This window comes from Sarcophilus harrisii, chromosome 3, assembly GCF_902635505.1.
Source record: "Sarcophilus harrisii chromosome 3, mSarHar1.11, whole genome shotgun sequence".
Taxonomy (NCBI): Eukaryota; Metazoa; Chordata; class Mammalia; order Dasyuromorphia; family Dasyuridae; genus Sarcophilus; species Sarcophilus harrisii.
Window position 1 is genome coordinate 225,510,056 of NC_045428.1, and position 19,846 is coordinate 225,529,901.

General features: G+C 35.4%; 1 protein-coding gene across 6 annotated transcripts in view; it reads right to left on the reverse strand.

Moving 5' to 3' along the window:
- Window positions 1–19,846, reverse strand: part of VWA3B (von Willebrand factor A domain containing 3B) — a 226,643-nt gene that overhangs the window by 162,648 nt on the left and 44,149 nt on the right. The window contains exon 1 of one of the 6 annotated variants that reach the window (XM_031959110.1): window positions 16,588–17,267. The exons of the other annotated variants lie outside the window; for them this stretch is intronic. Coding sequence (XP_031814970.1) covers window positions 16,588–17,251 — 664 coding nt within the window. The 5' untranslated portion in view covers window positions 17,252–17,267. Of the gene's footprint in view, window positions 1–16,587; window positions 17,268–19,846 lie in introns of those variants that run through there. 6 annotated transcript variants of the gene reach the window in all.

Consider the following 19,846-nt stretch of genomic DNA (forward strand, 5'->3'; position numbering starts at 1 on the left):
CACAGGTTAATTGTACACTATTTCAAAGTCTAGTTCTTTTTGTGCAGCAAAATAACTATATGGACATGTATACATATATTGTATTTAACATATACTTTAACATATTTAACATGTATTGGTCTACCTGTCATCTAGGGGAGTGGATGGGGGGGAAGAAGGGGAAAATTGGAACAAAAGATTTTGCAACTGTCAATGCTGAAAATTACCCATGCATATATCTTGCAAATAAAAAGCTATAATAAAGAAAAAGATTTCTGAAAAAAATTTTAAAAAAGAAAAGAAAAAATAGAGGCAGGAACCGAAATGTCATGTATGGAGAAATTGGAATAAAAAAAGTAATATAAAATAAGCCTGAAAAGGTAGGTAAAAGTCAGATTGAGTAATATAGCTCATAATTTTTTTCCTCAAGGCAGTGGAGAATCAATGAAGATTTTTGAGCATAGAGTGAGATGCTTAGATAAGTGATATAGTACAGTGATTCTTAAAGTATAGTCCAGAGAATCCTAGAGGGTATCTGAAACCCTTTCAGGGGGTCTACAAATTCAATATTAGTTTTTCTTTCTATTATGATAAATATCTATAAATATAATCCACATAAACTCAAATTTTAAGTACAAAGATAATGAGAATAAAAGTTTCAGAACTGCTAGTCTTGAAAGGGGCTGGATAAATGATCATTGATTCCTTTCTAGCTTTAGCTGTGTGAGCTATAGATTTGAGAGGTGAGGAAGACTAATTTGGAGACTATTGAAATAGTCTAAGGGCAGCTAGATAGCACAGTGGATAGAATACTGGTCTGATTTCAAATCCAGCCTCAGACAGATACTTAACACTTACTAGCAATGTGACTTTGGGCAAGTCACTTAACTCCAATTGCCTTGGCCCTTAAAGAAAATGAAGCAAGCAAGGAAGGAAGGAAGGAAGGAAGGAAGGAAGGAACAGTACAGGTGAAAGGTGATGAACCCAAAATGATTTCTAATCCATTTGGCACAAGTGTTTATGCATGTCCAAGTCTTTATGATTTGGTCTGATGAGAAGAGTTGACAGCAGGGTGGACTTCCTAAGAGCAGAAGAGAATAGAACTAGGAAAGATGAGATCCTTCTAAAGATGCAAATTAAAAGTACAGGGAATGTAAACCTTCAAGACACAATATACAACTCAATCATGGCTTCACAACTAAACTCACCGGAAGGGAAAGTGCAACATTTAGTTGAAACTGAAATAAATTCAATATGAACCCAGAATAAAGATTGTGTGAAGGGAGACATTATGGAGGTAGAAGCAAAAGATTTGGCAACTAATTGAATTTGAGGGTTAAGAAGAAAAAAAATAAGGGGGGGGGGGAGCAGAGCCAAGATGGCAGAGAAGACATACTCCTCATTCTAAGCTCCTCTTCTACCCTCACTACTAATTACTAAATTCAGCCTTAGAAATAGTGCTTGACTGGTGAAATCCACAAATATTGGGAGTACAATAAATTACCAGCTGAAGATAATCTGGAAGATCACCAGAAAAGGTTTGTCCTGATCAACGAGCAGGCCAGCACAGGCAGGGAGGTAGAATGCAGCGGCTAGCACACTGAGTGGACAGGAGTGGAGGCAGTCTCAGTCTCTGTGGGTGGAAAATTTCCAGGGAGGACTCTACCATAGGTTGGCTGCTCTGCTTTAGTTGCAAAGCAATAGATCTGCACAGAGAAGTTAAAGCCAAAGGTAGAGTGTACTCCAAAAAACTCCAGAATCTAACAGGATCTAAGGGGGAGAGGGGTATTTGCCCAGGGCAGCCACAAATCTGCACAGCGGGGCTCTTCCCAGGGCACTTCTGCAGCTTGGCTTCTCTTAACAGCCCATTTGCAGGACAGCTACTGTCCATATATCTATCCCTGCTCTGCAGAGGAAGCTGGTCATCTCCTTACCCTGAAGGTAGACCCTAAGGGATTTTTTTTTTTAAAATGAGTAAAAAAGCCAAGCATATGCTAACCCTCTATAGCTTCTATACAGAAAGACAGCAGGTTTTCAACCCCAAGGAGACTAATAGCAGACAGTCTCCAGACAAAACCCCAAAAGGGGATGTAACCTGGTCCCCATCACACAAGGCTCTCCTAGAAGAAATTATAAAATATCTTAAAAGAGAGCTAGAAGAAAAATGGAGAAAGGAAAGAGAAACTCTGCAAGAGAGTACAGAAAGGCATATAATTCACTTAAAGAAAAATTTGATAAAGTGGAAAAAGAAAACAACTTCCTGAAATGTGAATTGGAAAAGGTAAAGTACTCCCAGGGATTGTAGGGAAACAGAATTTGTGAATTGGAAAAGATAAAGAACTCCCAGGAAAGTAAGATTTGTGAATTAGAAAAAGAAAAAACTCAGTAAAAAAATTAGTGAAATAGAAAAAAATTACACAGAGCAAAACAACTCATTTAAAAACTCAATTGGGCATATACAAAAAAAGTAAAAAAGCTAATAAAGAAAACTCATTAAAAAAATCAGAACTGAGCAATAGAAATGAATGATTCATTGAGACATCAAGAATCAGTCAAGCAAAACCAAAAAAATGAAAATATAGGAAAAAATGTTAAATATCTACTTGGAAAAATAACAGACCTGGAAAATAGATCTAGGAGATAATCTGAGGATTATTGTACTTCCTGAAAATTATGATATAAAAAACAGCCTAGATGCTATTTTACAGGAAATCATCAAAGAGAACTGCCCAGATATAATAGAATCAGAAGGTAAAAAAGGCATTGAAAGAATTCATCGAACACCTTCTGAAAGAGACCCTAAAATAAAAACTCCAAGGAATATTGTGGCTAAATTTCAGAATTTAGACTAAGGAAAAATATTACAACAGCCAGAAAAAAACAATTCAAATACGGGAGTCACAATAAGGATCCCTCAGGACCTAGCTGCTTCCACATTAAAGGATCGAAGGACCTGGAATCTGAGATTCCAAAAGGCAAAAGAACTTGGAGTGCAGGCAAGAATAAACTACCCAGCTAAGCTGAGCATTTTCTTCCAGGGAAAAAACCAGAACTAAACAAAAAATTTGACCTCCAATATAGGACTCAAGAGAAGTAGAAAAAGGTAAAAAGAACTCTTAAGAACTATATTTCTGTTATGGATATACATAAAGAATGCATGTATAATTTGATTTTACTGATATAATATAAAAAAGGGAAGTAGAAATGGGAAGGGGATGGTATCAGAAAAAGGGAAAAGGGGAAATTAAAAAAGGGAAACTACAACTCACAGAGAGGCAAAGGAAACCTATCATATCTGAGGGAATTTAGGGAGGGAGAGGAACACTGTGTGAACCTTACTCTCATCAGATTTAGCTCAAAGAGAAAATAATTGACATATTTGGTTTACAGAGAAACTTCTCTCACCTCATTAAAAAGTGGGAGAGAAAAAGGGAAAAGGAAAAGAGTAATAAGGGAAAGGTATAAGAAAGGAGAAGAGATTCAAAGGGGGTGGGAAGGATTCTAACGAGGGAGAGCTACGTGAGGCAAGTAGTGCCCATAAGTTTAATACTGGGGAGGGGTGTAAGGGAGGTAAGAAAAAGAAAAGCATAATCTGGGGATAATAAGATGGCAGGAAATACAGAATTAGTCATTTTAACCCTAAATGTGAATGGGATGAACTCTCCCATAAAGTGGAGGCCAATAGCAGACTGGATCAAAAGCCAGAACCCTACAATATGTTATTTACAGGAAACACATTTAAAGCAGAGAGATACATACAGAGCAAAGGTAAAAGGCTGGAGCAGAATCTATTATACTTCAAGTAAAGTCAAAAAAGCAGGGGTAGCCATCCTTATCTCAGATTAAGCAAAAGCAAAAATTGATCTAATTAAAAGAGATAAGGAAAGAAACTGTATCTTGCTAAAGGGTAACAAAGACAATGAAGCAAAATCAATACTAAACATATATGTACCAAGTGGTATAGCATCTAACTTCCTAATGCAGAAGTTAAGAGAATTGCAAGAAGAAATAGACAGCAAAATTATAATAATCAGAGATCTCAACCTTGCACTCTCAGAATTAGATAAATCAAACCACAAAACAAATTAGAATAAAGTTAAAGAGGTAAATAGAATATTAGAAAAGTTAGTATGATAGATCTTTGGAGAAAACTGAATGGAGACAGAAAGGAGTATACTTTCTTCTCAGCAGTTCATGGAGTCTATACAAAAATTGACCATAAGATCAATGAATTGGGCTTGCAACTTAAAAAGCTAGAAAAAGACCAAATTAAAAACCCCAATCAAATACTACGCTTAAAATTCTAAAATTAAAAAGAAAAATTGATAAAATTGAAAGTAAAAAAAACTATTGAATTAATAAATAAAACTAAGAGTAGGTTTTATGAAAAAAAAAAAAACAGTAAAATAGATAAACCTTTGGTAAATCTGATTAGAAAAAGGAAAGAGGAAAATCAAATTGTGAGTCTTAAAAATGAAAAGGGAGAACTTTCCACCAATGAAGAGGAAATTAGAGCAATAATTAGGAGTTTCTTTGCTCAGCTTTATGCTAATAAAGTTGATAACCTGAGTGAAATGGATGACTACCTTCAAAAATATAGGCTTCCCAGATTAACAGAGGAAGAAGTAAATTGCTTAAATAGTTGCATTTTAGAAAAAGAAATAGAACAAGCTATTAATCAACTCCCTAACAAAAAATCTCCAGGACCAAATGGATTTACATGTGAATTCTACCAAACATTTAAAGGACAATTAACTCCAATGTTATATAAACTATTTGAAAAAATAGGGAATGAAGGACTCCTACCAAATTCTTTTTATGACACAGACATGGTACTGATCCCTAAATCAGGCAGGTTGAAAACAGAAAGAAAATTATAGACCAATCTCCCTAATGAACATTGATGCTAAAATCTTAAATAAAATATTAGCAAAAAGATTATAGAAAATCATCCCCAGGATAGTATACCATGACCAAGTAGAATTTATACCAGTAATGCAGGACTGGTTCAATATTAGGAAAACTATTAGCATAATTGACTATATCAATACCAAATTAATAAAAACCATATGATCATCTCAATAGATCCAGAAAAAGCATTTGATAAAATCCAACATCCATTCCTATTAAAAACACTTGAGAGTATAGGAATAAATGGAGTTTTCCTTAAAATAATCAGTAGCATCTATTTAAAACCATCAGTAAGCATCATATGTAATGGGGATAAACTGGAACCATTCCCAATAAGATCAGGAATGAAACAAGCTTGCCCACTATCACCATTACTATTCAATATTGTATTAGAAATGCTAGCTTCGGCAATAAGAATTGAGAAAGAAATTAAAGGAATTAGAATAGGTAATGAGGAAACCAAATTATTACTCTTTGCAGATGATATGATGATATACTTAGAGAATCCCAGAGATTCTACTAAAAAGCTATTAGAAATAATCCACACCTTTAGCATAGTTGCAGGATACAAAATAAACCCACATAAGTCATCAGCATTCTTATATATCACAAACAAAAATCCAACAGTTAGACTTACAAAGAGAAATTCCATTTAAAGTAACTGCCGACAGTATAAAATACTTGGGAATCTATCTGCCAAGGGAAAGTCAGGAACGATATGAGCAAAACTACAAAACACTTTCCACACAAATAAAGCCAGATCTAACCAAATGGAAAAATATTAAGTGCTCTTGGATAGGTCAAGCAAATATAATAAAGATGACAATACTACCTAAACTAATCTATTTATTTCATGATATACCAATCAGACTCCCAAAAAACTATTTTAATGACCTAGAAAAAATAACAAAATTCATCTGGAAGAACAAAAGGTCAAGACTTTCAAGGGAACTAATAGAAAAAAAAAATCAAATGAAAGTGGCTTAACCATACCAGATCTAAAACTATATTATAAAGCAGCAATTACCAAAACCATTTGGTATTGGCTAAGAAACAGACTAGTTGATCAGTGGAATAGGTTAGGTTCCCAGGACAAAATAGTCAATAAGTACAGCAATCCAGTGTTTAATAAACCCAAAGACCCCAGCTTTTGGGATAAGAACTCACTGTGTGACAAAAATTGCTGGGAAATTTTGGAATTAATATGGCAGAAACTAGGCATTGACCCACACTTAAGACCATATACCAAGATAAGGTCAAAATGGGTTCATGAGCTAGGCATAAAGAATGAAATTATAAATAAATTAGAAGAACATAGGACCTGTGGAGGAGGAAGGAATTTTTGACCAAAGAAGAACTAGAGATCATTATTGATCACAAAATAGAAAATTTTGATTATATCAAATTGAAAAGCTTTTATACAAACAAAACTAATGCAGACAAGATTAGAAGGGTAACAATAAACTGGGAAAACATTTTTACAGTCAAAGGTTCTGATAAAGTCCTCATTTCCAAAATATGTAGAGAATTGACTCTAATTTATAAGAAATCAAGCCATTCTCCAACTGATAAATGATCAAAGGATATGAACAGACAATTTTCAAATGAAGAAATTGAAACTATTTCTATCCATATGAAAAGATGCTCCAAGTCATTATTAATCAGAGAAATGAAATCAAGCCAATTCTGAGATACCATTACATATCTGTCGGACTGGCTAAGATGACAGGAAAAAATAATGACAATGTTGTAGGGGATGTGGGAAAACTGGGACACTGATGCATTGTTGGTGTAATTGAGAATACATCCAGCCACTCTGGTGAGCTATTTGGAACTAGGCTCAAAAAGTTATCAAACTGTGCATACCCTTTGATCCAGCAATGTTATTATTGGGCTTATATCCCAAAGAGATCTTAAAAAAAGGGAAAGGAACCCACATGTACAAAAATGTTTGTGGCAGCCCTTTTTGTAGTGGCAAGAAACCAGAAACCGGGTGGATGCCCATCAATTGGAGAATGGTTGAATAAACTGTGGTATATGAAAGTTATGAAATATTATTGTTCTGTAAGAAATGACCAGCAGGATGATTTCAGAAAGGCCTGGAGAGACTTCCATGAACTGATACTGAGTGAAATGAGCAGGACTAAGAGATCATTATATAGTTCAACAACAATTCTGATGGATGTGGCTCTCTTCAACAATAAGATGAACCAAATCAGTTCCATTTGTTCTATAATGAATAGAACCAACCACACCCAGCAAAAGAACTCTGGAAAATGAGTGTGAACCACTACATAGCATTTCCAATCCCTCATTTTTGTCTGCTTGCATTTTGATTTCCTTCACAGGTTAAATGCACATTATTTCAAAGTCTGATTCTTCTTGTGCAGCAAAATAACTGTATGGACATGTATACATATATTGTATTTAATTTATATTTTAACATATTTAACATGGATTGGTCTACCTACCATCTGGGGGACAGGATGGGGAGAAGGAAGGGAAAAATTGGAACAAAAGGTTTTGCAATTGTCAATGCTGAAAAATTACTCATGCATATATCTTGTAAATAAAAAACTACTTAAAAAATAAAATAAAAGGAAGCCAATGGCTTGAAGGTTTTTTAAAAAAAAACTTTTTTGGAGCTTTAGCCTGCTGACAGCATAATAAATCTTTGTCCCTTAAAAAAAGAGAGAGAAAAGAACAACCAAAGATGACTCCTTTAGAAGGGTGATGGTACTTCATCAAAAATAGAGACATTTGGAATAGTGTTGAATTTGAGGAGAAATAGGAGTTTCATTTTGGACATTTTCAATTGGGGATGCCAATGTAACAGTCTGGTAAAAATGCCAAAAGATTTGTTTTGGTAAATCAAGATTGAAAATTAAGAGGAAAGATTAGGTCTGGAGATACAGATCTGAGATCATCTGTGTAAAAACAATTGAACTTATGGGAGCTTGTGAGATCAAGGAAGAGAATTTAGAAAGAAGAAGGGTTCAAGTCAGATCCTTGAGAGATGTCTATTCTTATTGGACAGGAGGAAAATAATAATTTAGCAAAACATTGCTCAAAATGTGAAGTACAATAGAATACTATGGAATTAGATGCTGTTGACATATAGAAAGATTATTATTATTATTTGTACTTATTATAGAGCATGAAAAATCAGGTGTATGCTGATTAAAACATACAAACATGTGGGCATTAATTAACAAGAAGATAATTTAAAGTAGCATGAATGAAACTTAATGTTTGGTATGTCCTTTTTATTTAATGTCCATTAAACAAGAAAAATTATTTTGAATTAATGAAAAAGTTCTGATAGGCTACCCTGAATTAAAAATTATTAAAAGATAAGTTCACTCTGAATTAACAAGAATATAAAATAGGCAACATCATAGGATTCAGTGATTGCAAATTTATGTGTATAGTCAATATTTTGAAATGATAGCATGCACTTCTTTTTCAAGACCACCAAACAGCAAAATAAGTTATGGGCATTAAAATGTTCTGAGAACTTAAAATGGATGAGGTGAAAAGGTGGGAATATTGCAAGCATAAAGGGATGGAAGTGATTAAATCAGCAATTCTTGTTTCAATAAAATACTCCCAATGTTTCATGTAAAATTATGTGTTAAAATAGTTGGTTGTCAAGTTGAAATTTAACATTTCCTGGCCTAGGACAGTATCAAATACCCAAGGTGACGGTACAAGGCATAAATATAAAATCCTAAATTGTTGAAATAAATTATCCATAAATCTAAAGCAAATGTACATATTCAAATTGCCATTAAACAATTAGAGTTTTATTAAAGTAACGATGTGTATACTTCGCTTGGGCCACATCTCAAAAATTATTTTAAGTGCAAAATAGAAAAAAATTATGCATTATCTCCTATAAAGTATTAATATTTGTTTTCATATCCTGACATCCCCCATATTTCCAGGTGCTACCAATTTTAAAGGTTTGAAGCACCATTTTCATATTCTTTAACAGTCAACTGTGACCTTTAATTGTTGAGTCAGTTTTAGCCAGAGATGATATCTTACTGGGATATGCATCCCCCTCCAAAAAAAGCCCTGGAGGCAAGCTCAGAAAATGAAATTCTCAATAAACTGAAACTAAAACGATAGAATTTCAATAACCCAACTTTCACTGAGATTTGGAATTCTAAGACCCACTTCAAGCTCCAGTTCATCCTAGATGTTGCTGTTGAAATATCAACCCACCTGTTTTTATAAGGTCACTTGGTGGCTCAAGAGCTTACATTGGCTTGCTATCACCTCTAATATAATATTTAAGTATCTCAGCCAGCTGTCAACAATACTCCATCCAAAAACTATCCATATTTTTATTTCAAGAATTCTAGGATCATAGAATTGAAAGGGGCTTCAGAGGTCACCTAGTTTAGTCCCCTCCTTTTAAGAATGAGCTCAGAAAAAAAAAAAAAAAAAAGAATGAGCTCAGAAAGGTAAATTAATGTGTCCAAAGGCACGATGTCAATAAATGATGGAGACCAGACTGAAACTTATCTAGAGATTCCAAAAGTAAAATGTCCTTTACTTCCCCTCTTACCCAATCCTTTGATTAGCTTGGGTCAACCTGACCTCTCCCACCATGGAAAACTTTCTAATTCTCATCTTTCCATCATGGTGCATTCCTCTCTCCACTTAGAATGCCCTTCTGCTACCTTTGTCCCAGTCTCTCTCACTTCTTACAAAGCACAATTCAAACCTAAGGTGCCACCTAAATCCATTCTCATCATTCTCTTCCTGTTTGTTTCCCTGGGTCCCTATCTCCAGTAACAGCAAGAATATGTAATGATCAATTTGATAGACTTGCCTCTTCTCAGCAATGCAGTGATCCAAGGCAATTCCAATCAACTTGCAATGGAAAATGCCATCCACATTCAGAAGAACTATGAAGACTGAATGCGGATGTGAGCATACAATTTTTACATTTTTTTTGGTTTGCTTTTTCTCTTTTGTTCTGATTTTTCTTTCACAATATGACAAATATAGAAATATATTTAAAACAATTGTACATGTATAATCTATATCAGATTGCTTGCTGTCTTGAGGAGGGGGAAGGGGAAAAAATTGGAACTCAATATCCTACAAAAAATCAGTGTTGAAAACACATATGTAACTGGAAAAATGAAATACTATTGAGAAAAATTAATTTAAAAATTTAAGTAAAACAGAAGGAAGGAAGGAGGGAAGAAAGGAAGAAAGGGAGGGAAGGGGGAGGGAGGGAAGGATGGAGTGAGAAAGGAGGGGAGGAAAGGAAAAAAGGAAGTTAGAAAGAGAGAAAGGAAGGAAAGAAGGAAGGAAGGAAAGAAGGAAGGAAGGAAGGAAGGAAGGAAGGAAGGAAGGAAGGAAGGAAGGAAGGAAGGAGGGAAAGAAGGAAGAAAGGAAGACACTTAGCTAGCAGATTTCTCCCTACTTGAGTTAAGGTAGAAGTTAGAAATCTATGGTGAATCCTCAGGTATTTCATTAGCGTGCATTGATGTATAGGTGATAAAGAGTCAGTAATATCTAAGTTTAAATCCTCTTTCTGACACTTTTCAGTATGTGACCCTGGACAAATCATTTAGACCCTCTGAACCACAATTTTTTCCTCTGAAAAATGGAGAGAAAAAATAGCACCTACCTCATGGGAATATTGGGAGGATCAAATCAGATATATGTAAAGTAAGCTTTAAAATACCATATAAATGGGAGCTATTTTTTTTGACAATTGCTTTTTCTTTTCAAAATACTTGCAAAGATAATTTTCAACATTCACCCTTGAAATATTCTGGTTCTAAGTTTTTCTCTGTTCCTGCTCCCCAACTCTCTCCCCTAGACAGCAAGCAGTCCAATATATGTTAAACGTGTAATTCTTCTATACATATTTGCACATTTATCATGCAAGAAAAATTTATCAAGAAAAATCAGTTTTAAAAAAGGGAAAAAAGAAAAAGAAAAAAAAGCAAACAACAATTTAAAAAAAAGTGTGAATACTATGTTGTGATCCACATTCAATCCCCATAGAAATCTCTCTGGGTGCAGATAGCTCCCTCCATCACAAGTCTATTAGAATTGGTCTGAATTACCTCGTTGTTGAAAAGAGCCAAGTCCATCACAAATCATCCCATAATCCTGTTGTTGCTGTGTACGATATTCTCCTGGTTCTACTCACTTCACTTAGCATCAGTTCATGTAAGTCTCTCCAGATCTCTCTGAAATCATACTCTTAAATCGTTTCTTATAGAACAATAATGTTCCACAACATTCATATACCATAACTTATTCAACCATTCTCCAACTGATGGGCATCCCCTCAGTTTCCAGTTCATCCCCACTACCAAAAGGGTTGCTACATACATTTTTGCACATGTGGGACCTTTTTTTCTTTTTTAAGATCTCTTTGGAATACAGACCCAGCAGAGACACTGTTGGATCAAAGGGTATGCAGAGTTTGATATCCCTTTGGGCATAGTTCCAGATTGCTCTCCAGAATGGTTGGATCAGTTCACAATTTCACCTATAATGTATTAAGTGCCCCACTTTTCTCATGTCCCTTCCATCATTTATCATTTTTTTCTGTCATCTTAGCCAATCTGAGAGGTGTGTAGTGGGACTTCAGAGAAGTTTTAATTTGTGTTCCTTTGATCAATAATTATTTGGAGCATTTTTTTCATAATTAGAAATGGTTTTAATTTCTTCATCTGAAAATTCTATTTGTATCCTTTGACCATTTATCAATTGGAGAGAGGCTCGTATTCTTATAAATTTGAATCAATTCTCTAAATATTTTAGAAATGAAGCCTTTATCAGAACCCTTGGATGTAAAATATTTTTGAGTGGGAATTATTCTTATCATTATTATTATTATTAACAGAGCCTCATGCTAGTAACTTATTGGGTACTTAGTATTATCCAGGCTCCTCCTAAGTCGATTTTCCCCAAATACAGTTAACTATAAAACAAACAAAAACCTTATCCTTTCTTTTTCCTTCTAATTAGCACAGTGCTTCACACATAGGAGGCTCTTAAGAAATGCTTATTAGCTAAGTTCTAGACTTTTCTGCAATAGTGATGAGACTCTGGGTAGCCTACCCGCTGAGTGGTAACAGAACCTTTCATAATAATTAAAGTCACTCAGGCTGTAAGCTATGAAACATATTCACACTTTGCTTCTCTGGCTCCAACTAATGAATTTAGCTGAATCCTAAAGAGAAGAGGAAAAAGGCTGCCAAGACTGCTACTAGCTCTAGGACTGTCACTATCTGGTCCTCTGATTCAAAAGTAAATAGTAGGATGGGTGACTGGATTTTAATTAATAGCTGAGCATCCTTGCACTGAAAATTGTTGTGCTTTTTCACTTAAAAAGTAAGATTGTAGGCCTACTTTAAGCTGAATTGAATGACCTTCCTCTTCTCTGCTATTTAAAAAAAAAACCTAGCCTGAACTCCAATAGACTTGGGATGGAAAAATAATAATTGCATCCAGAAAGAAAACTATGGAGATTGAATGTGGATTAAAACTAAGTATTTTCACTTTTTGTTTATTTATTTGTTTTGTTTCTTGTGCGTTTTTTCCTTGTGGTATCATTTTTCTTTCACAACAGGACAAATATGGAAATATGTTTAAAAAGATTGTACATATTTAACCTATATCAGATTGCTTGCTGTCTTGGGGAGGGGGAAGGGAAGAAAATGGGGGAGAAAAACTTAAAACACAAAGTCTTGCAAGAATGAATGTTGAAAACTGTCTTTACATGTATTTGGAAAGATAAAACATTAAAAGAAAGAAAGAAAGATAGAAAGCAAGAAAAAAAAAAACCTAGCCTGAACTCATCCATTTTCCTACATTCTGACAAAATGTAGTTTCTATGGCTTCCATTGACTCTACTATAGAAACTATAATACTCTTGGACCCTGTGAGACATTGAAACTTTTTAAACTCTATTAGACCAATTATATTGAAAATGGAGAAAAATATTGCCTTCTCCAATATACTAATCGATATTGTTAACATTGAACTTAAAGGCTTAGTTGATCCTTTAGCATCAGACTAATATATCTCCAATATCTAGCATGTACTAGGCATTTGCTAGATGTTTATTGATTAGTTTAATTTTGAAATCAAAGAGGAGAATTTGAGGCTGAGAGAAGCTAATTGACTTGGTCAGAGTCACATAGCTAATAAAAATCTGAGACAGGATTCAAATTTTCATCTTCCTGAATCCAAATAACATCCATAAAATACTTAGCCCATAAAATACTTATTAAACTTTTCCTTTCTTCTATCCTACCTCTTTTCCTTTCTTCTTTTATTCCTTTCTCTCTTCCTTCTTTCTTCACTTTCTTCCTTCCCTCCTTTTCTAGCTATAGCACCATTTAGCTGCTTCTTATCCTGCTGCAAATCCTAATCATTGTTCTTTATACCATCTTCTTATTTCCTGCCACATCTACACCATTCTTAGTATGGTTCCTTTTATGTCAATTCATATATTGGCCAAAATAACACAAGAGCTTAAAAGATTCAGAAGATAAATAAGATCAAAGGCACAAAGCTTGAAGTCATAATGTGGAGGATATGAGTAACCGTTACCTACTCAACAGGAAATATGTTTGTACTATCTCTTTTAGAGGTAGGTAAGCCCCACCACCTCCATCCAGTCAGTTTGTTCTCTCTCCTTCTTTTTTGGGCTTTCCTTTGAGTCTCTTCTCCTGCTAATCATGGGATATTTCCTCACCTCAGGAGAGGAGCAAAAATGCTAAATCCTAGGATCTATACAGAAACAAGCTTTTCTTACTCCACTCTAGAAAAGACGGTACATTTTCAAGATCTTATCAGTGGTACATAAGAATTCTTAAGGTATGTAAGAACAGGGCATTTATATTCAATAACCATGTCAGCTCAACTTACAGGAAGTGCTCACTGGCTAATGTTTAATTACTCAGCCGGTTGGGGGTTAATTGAGTCATGTGGCCCTGCTTATGTGACAGGAAAGCATAAGTTCTTTTTCTCCTTTCAGAGATGGTGACATTTGACATCACTTAAAAGGTTTGCCAATGAAAAAGCAGACAGAGAAATTAATTCGGTTCTCTTGGTGCTATTCTTATGCTCAAGGAAGCTGCCAGTTGGTTAATGGTGTTACCTCTGGATATGTAGTCCTAGTAATTAGGTCTTCCTTACACATATGATTCATGACTTTATGTATTTTCTATCAAAGAATAGTTCTTTACACAAATGTTGATCCATCTCTTATTCCTATTCCTAAAAAGTGTGATATCCACATTGAACAAGGTTCCCCAAACCACAAATACCTAGATTCAAGATGTGTACTGTCATCAATAAATGCTATTACCTCCAAATGGAGACACAGAAAGGAAGGTCCTGAGCTGCTTATTATTTTCTTGCTGTTTGCATTAGACCCACATGAAGAACCTTCTGGTCTGAGACATGAGCCTAAGTACTCTTTATTGTGCCTTACCTGGAGTTCTCAGGCTATAATCCAACTCTTCATGATATTCTACTTCTTGAAGAAATCTAGTTTTAACTCTCCAAGTTGTTCTTTCCAAAAAATCAAGAAATCTAGTTTTATTCTCCAAGTTGTTCTGGGTGGCAGCTAATTTCAGACTCCTTCATTTTCAGGGTTGGTTTTTGGTTGAGATTTTTTGCTTTTGTTTGGGGGGGAGGGTCTTTTGTAGCGCAAATTTGGGACCTTGATTTGCCCTCAAAGACTACATTGAAATTTGGTTATTTTAACTTTTAAAAAAATCTCTATCATGGGTCATCATGGCCAGCAAATTAAAACTAGCAGTAAACCCTCAGATGATGAACCTTCCATACTTAGTTGATCCTTTAGCACCAGACTAATATATCTCCAATATCTAGCATGTACTAGGCATTTGCTAGATGCTTATTAATTAGTTTAATTATGAAGTCAAAGAGGAGAATTTGTATTTGAGGTTAGAAACAAGAGAGTCCCTGGATATTATTGATTAGAGAAATGATATGATCAGACTCAAAGTTAACAAAAAATCACTTTGACAGATGAGAGAATGGTAGATACAATAAGAAAAGACTAGAAGTAGAGAGAACAGTTAAAAGGTTATTGCAATTTTCCAGGCAAGAGGTGATAGATTTGAATTAGACTAGTGATTGTGAATAGTGAGAAAGGATCAAATATGAGAAAGAATGTGAAAATCAAAATGGCAAGGTTTGGCAACTGACTGAATAAGTAGACTAAGAGAAAATGTATGATATGAGACACTAGAAGAATGGCGGTTCCCTCTACAGAAATAGAGAAGCTAGATGGAATAGGTTTTAGGGAAAATAAATTTTGTTTATAACATTGAATTTTTTATATATACAAAACATCATTTTGAAATCCCCAATAGCAATACAGGACTGAAATTTGGGAGTGAGATTGGAGCTAAATTTATAGCTCTGTGAGTCATCTTATAATAAAATTCCTGGGAACTGATGTTGTCACAAAGAGAGAATATAGGAGAAAAGAAGTCCCAGGACAAAATGATGGGCTACACTCCAAGAAGCTCAGTTTCCTTGTCAGTAAAATTAAAGAGTTAGGTTAGATGGTTTCCAAGGTTCCTTCCAATTCTGACATCTATGATTCTGATGGCTGGTTCTTGCCAACAACACATCTCAACATCATATTCACCCTAACTCAATCAGAAAGTACTCTTTCTGGTCTTATTCAACATCGTTTAAATGATCAATCTTATAAGAAAACCTTTTCCACTGGGTTAATTCATTCAAGTGAAATAAATATCCCTCTAAGATCTTAATTATAATACTTGTCGGAATATGGAATCTCACCCTCAGAACTTCTCCTAGTAAGGACCATCAAAATTCACTTGCATCTTTCCCCCTCATTGATGACTTTTTTAAACTTATCAAACAATACTGTAGAAACAATATTTAAATCTCTAAAATGCTGCAACTTAGTTTTGGTTGACAAAGCTCATTTAATAAGCAGCTTGAAAATTTCAGTATTCTATATAGAAACTGATACGAAATTTAAAAAAAAAACTTTCACGTGGTTCATAAAACACCAGTTTAGGTAAAAGATTGCAAAAACAGAGATCTTTAATAAAAGAACTGGCTGTACAAGAGTACCCTCCCTTTCATAATATTTCTTTTTACTTCATATGATAATTATCAGTTATGCTGTAGAATACAATTATTACAGCACTAAAAAGCATCTATTTAGGAAAAAGTCAGAGAAAGGAAAAGGGAATGGATATAAGGCAATATTGGGGGGCACAATAAGCATAATAGTGTTTTAGGAAGATGAAAAAAATTATACAAGCTAGCTTGGTTTTCCCTGAATAAAACAAGGGGCTAATCCTGAACTTTTTTGGATAGATCTAATCATCAGTGCCTGGTCACTATGTTGGTAATATCTTGGATAGCCGTCTTGGTACTCGCATATTATTCATCTGGAAATTTTGCCTGATAATCACTATCACTGATTTCAGACCCATTTGTTCCTGTTCCTTAGCTTGAATTATGTATTACAGATTCTGTTGGTGCAGCAAAATATTTAGGATCATATACTTGTCCCCCAAGACTCATTCCTTTCTGGGAATCGACTTTGTAGTTACCCATTTGTAGTGAAAACTGAGCTGTCCATTGGTCCTAATGTTAGCTTCTAATCATAGATGTCTCTTCCAGTACCTTGTGCTAACTTTCCAGCCAGTCTGGTTCCTTTGTTAGTATCCATCTCCAGCTCAATTGTTGTCATATCAAAAAGTTTGTCCAAGTTTGTCCAGAGAGAATCATAAAGATACTCCCTAGTCCCAAAGGCAGTCATTCCTACCTGGCCATCAGGTCTGTTGGTTTCCTTCTGTGAGTCAATTACATTTTCTTCATTTCTTGGCTCTTCATCAAAAGACCTTGCTTGGTTTTCTGAATGTTTGATGCTATCCTCAATTGTCGTATGGAATCCTTTTGTTTTAGCCAGATCTGCTAAAGCTAACAGTGTAGACCGAACTCGAGTCATGTTTTCATTATCATAAAGATCATTTTCTTCAAAGACATCAGGCGGCTTCACACCATAAGCTTGAACGGCTTTAATAAAGTTACTAATATTCTCCAACTGAGGCCAGTGTAATAAAGATACATTGACTGTCTTCACTGAACCTGGCTCTAGCTTGTTTATAAGTTCGCAGAGGATGATGCCGTTTTTTAAACTCCATTGAAAGTTTGTCCCAATACTAAAGCCTGTAACTTCTTCTATCCATTTGCGAAGGTCTTCCTCTGCCTGATGGTCATATTTGGAGGCATACTTGTTCTTGACCGCTGGGAGTCCATACTTAAGACCCTGGTCGAAATGGGTCATGGCGGTTCACAGTTCGAGCCCGATCTCGCGCGTTAGCGTCCAAGCACGGTTCGGTCTCCCTCCCTGGATCCCCAATGGCAGAGCTTGGGATGCTCCGCGAGGCGTCCTGAGAGATAGCGCTAGCAGCAGAGGCTCTCCGTCTGCAGGCAGACGAGGTTGCGGCGGCGAGGATCCTGGTCAGCTCCCTGGGCCGAACTCCATTATTCTTAATATGAGGAGTTCATATTTTGAGTCTTTTAAGAAGAAAGTCATCTTTACATCTGTCCTGAGTTTTTTTTTTCCCCCCAAGCCAAAATCTTCTCGTTTTATCATATGTCACAGAACCTTGGGCGCAAAATTTAAGAGTTTCTAATTAATGGTTTTTAAAAAAAAATTCAAAGCTCTTTTCTAAATAAAGTACTGACACTACCCAATAGCAGTCCAGATAACCCCGCTGTGCTGACAAGAAATTAGATAGTGCAACAAATAGTGTAGAAAAGTCTGGACTAGCCCTTACACTTGTTCATTATGTGAGTAGCTTCACAACATGGTTTTCACTGAATAAAAGAAGGGATGAATACTGAGCTATTTTATGCAAATCTAATAATCAGTGTCCTGATCACTACATCTGTAATCTCCTGGAGCAGCTTGGTACTGCCATGATATTCATCTGGAAATTCTGCCTGGTAATCATTATCACTGGTTTCAAACCCATTTGTTCTTGTTTCTTGGCTCCCATTGCATATTACAGGTTCTGTTGGTGCAGCAAAACATTTAGAATCATACATATCTGTCTTCCAACCCATAGACACTCATTCCTTTCTGGAAGTGGGAAAAGCTGAGAGGTAAGCTTCACTTGTCAAATGAGAGTGGAAAAAAGATATCGATAATACAAACTCTCCCATGGGATTCCTGACAGGAAAGCACTTTTTATCATAATTAAAAGTAAGTTTGAGTCATTGTTATCAACCACATAACACTGGCTACAATTCTGTTAACAGAAGCAACAACAACAACAAAAAAAAAAAATCTGGAAAAGCAGAAGAGAGAACAAAAATCACAGAATGGTTTGAATCACAGAATTTGAGTATGAAGGAACTTTAAAGTCTATCAAGTCTAAACCATAAATGAAATTCAGGAGTCCCCACTCTAAGATACTCAAAATGTTGTATAGTTTCTGCTTAAAGACTGCAAAAAAAAAAAATGGGAGCTTCTAACTGTAGGCCATCCCTCTATCATTTAGTCCGAAGTATTAGTAGGGGCAATTAGATAACAGAGTTTAGAATAGTGGACTTGGAATTAGGAATACTCTTTTTCCTGAGTTCAAATCTGGTTTCAGACACTTAGCTGAGTAACCCTGGGTAAGTCACTTAACCCTGTTTGCCTCAGTTTCCTCATCTGTAAAAGGAGCTGAAGAAAGAAATGGAAAAACATCCCACTATCTTTGCCAAGAAAACCACAAAATGGGGTCACAGAGATTTTGCTAAACAACAACAAAAGCATTAAGGACATTTTTTCTGACTTCGTTTAAATTTCCCTCCTTGCAACTTAACACTAGTTGCTTCTGATTCTGCCTTCTGGAACCAAACAAAAGGAGTCTAAACTCTACTTCCCATGAAAGCTCTTCAAATACTTCAAAAAAGATTTCATGTCCTTTATGTGTCTTTCCTTCTCCAAGCTAAACATGTTCAATTAATTTAATTCAAAGTCCTCCATTTTTCAACTGACTGGAATTCTTTGGACTTCTTTATCATATCCACTCCCCACACCCCAGCCAGGTAACTTCTCTCCTACCCCCCTTTCCCTCCTTTCAAGCTTCCTTTTGAATGTTCTTTTCCCCCATTAGATTGTAAGCTTCTTGAGAACAGGAGCTATCTTTTCTGTATTTGTATTTCAACACCATGCTCAGTGCTCAGCATATGTTGCTGTCCTTTTGTCATTTCAATCACGCCTGACTCTTCATAACCCCATTTAGGGTTTTCTTGGCAAAGATACTGGAGTGCTTCCAGTATCTCCATTTTACAGATGAAAAACTGGAGCAAACAGGTTTAAGTGACTTGCCCAGGGTCACATAACTAGTGTCGGCGGGTAGATTTGAATTCATCAAGTTTTCCTAACTCCAAGCCCAGAATTCTATCCACTGCACCACCTAGCTGCCTTGCCTGTCACATAGTTGGTGCTCAATAAATGTTTCTGAGTGACTGATTTACATGGACTCAAGGCCCTTCACTATAGTGGTTGCCTTCCTCTGAATTATAGTTTTTTTTTTTTAATGACTGTCTTAAACTAGAGCAATAAGAACCAAACATAAAGCTCCAAATGAAAACTGACAAAGGCATCTTCCTGTTCCTGCTGCTCAGAATATTGCTGAAGATTGAGTTGGCTTTTTCAGCTGCTCCATCACACTGCTGACACATACTGAGTTTTCAGTCCACTTAAACCCCCAGATTCTTCTCAGAAATGATTTGTTTTTAAACAGATTTTTTTTTCCTTTCTTATTAAAGGAGTGAACAGACATAGTTTTTCAAAGAAACTGTAATAAATGAAGTTCATGACTTTGTCATCCTGTTTTAGTTTGTATTTATGAAGTTTTCTGAATTTTGCAGATAGTTCTAC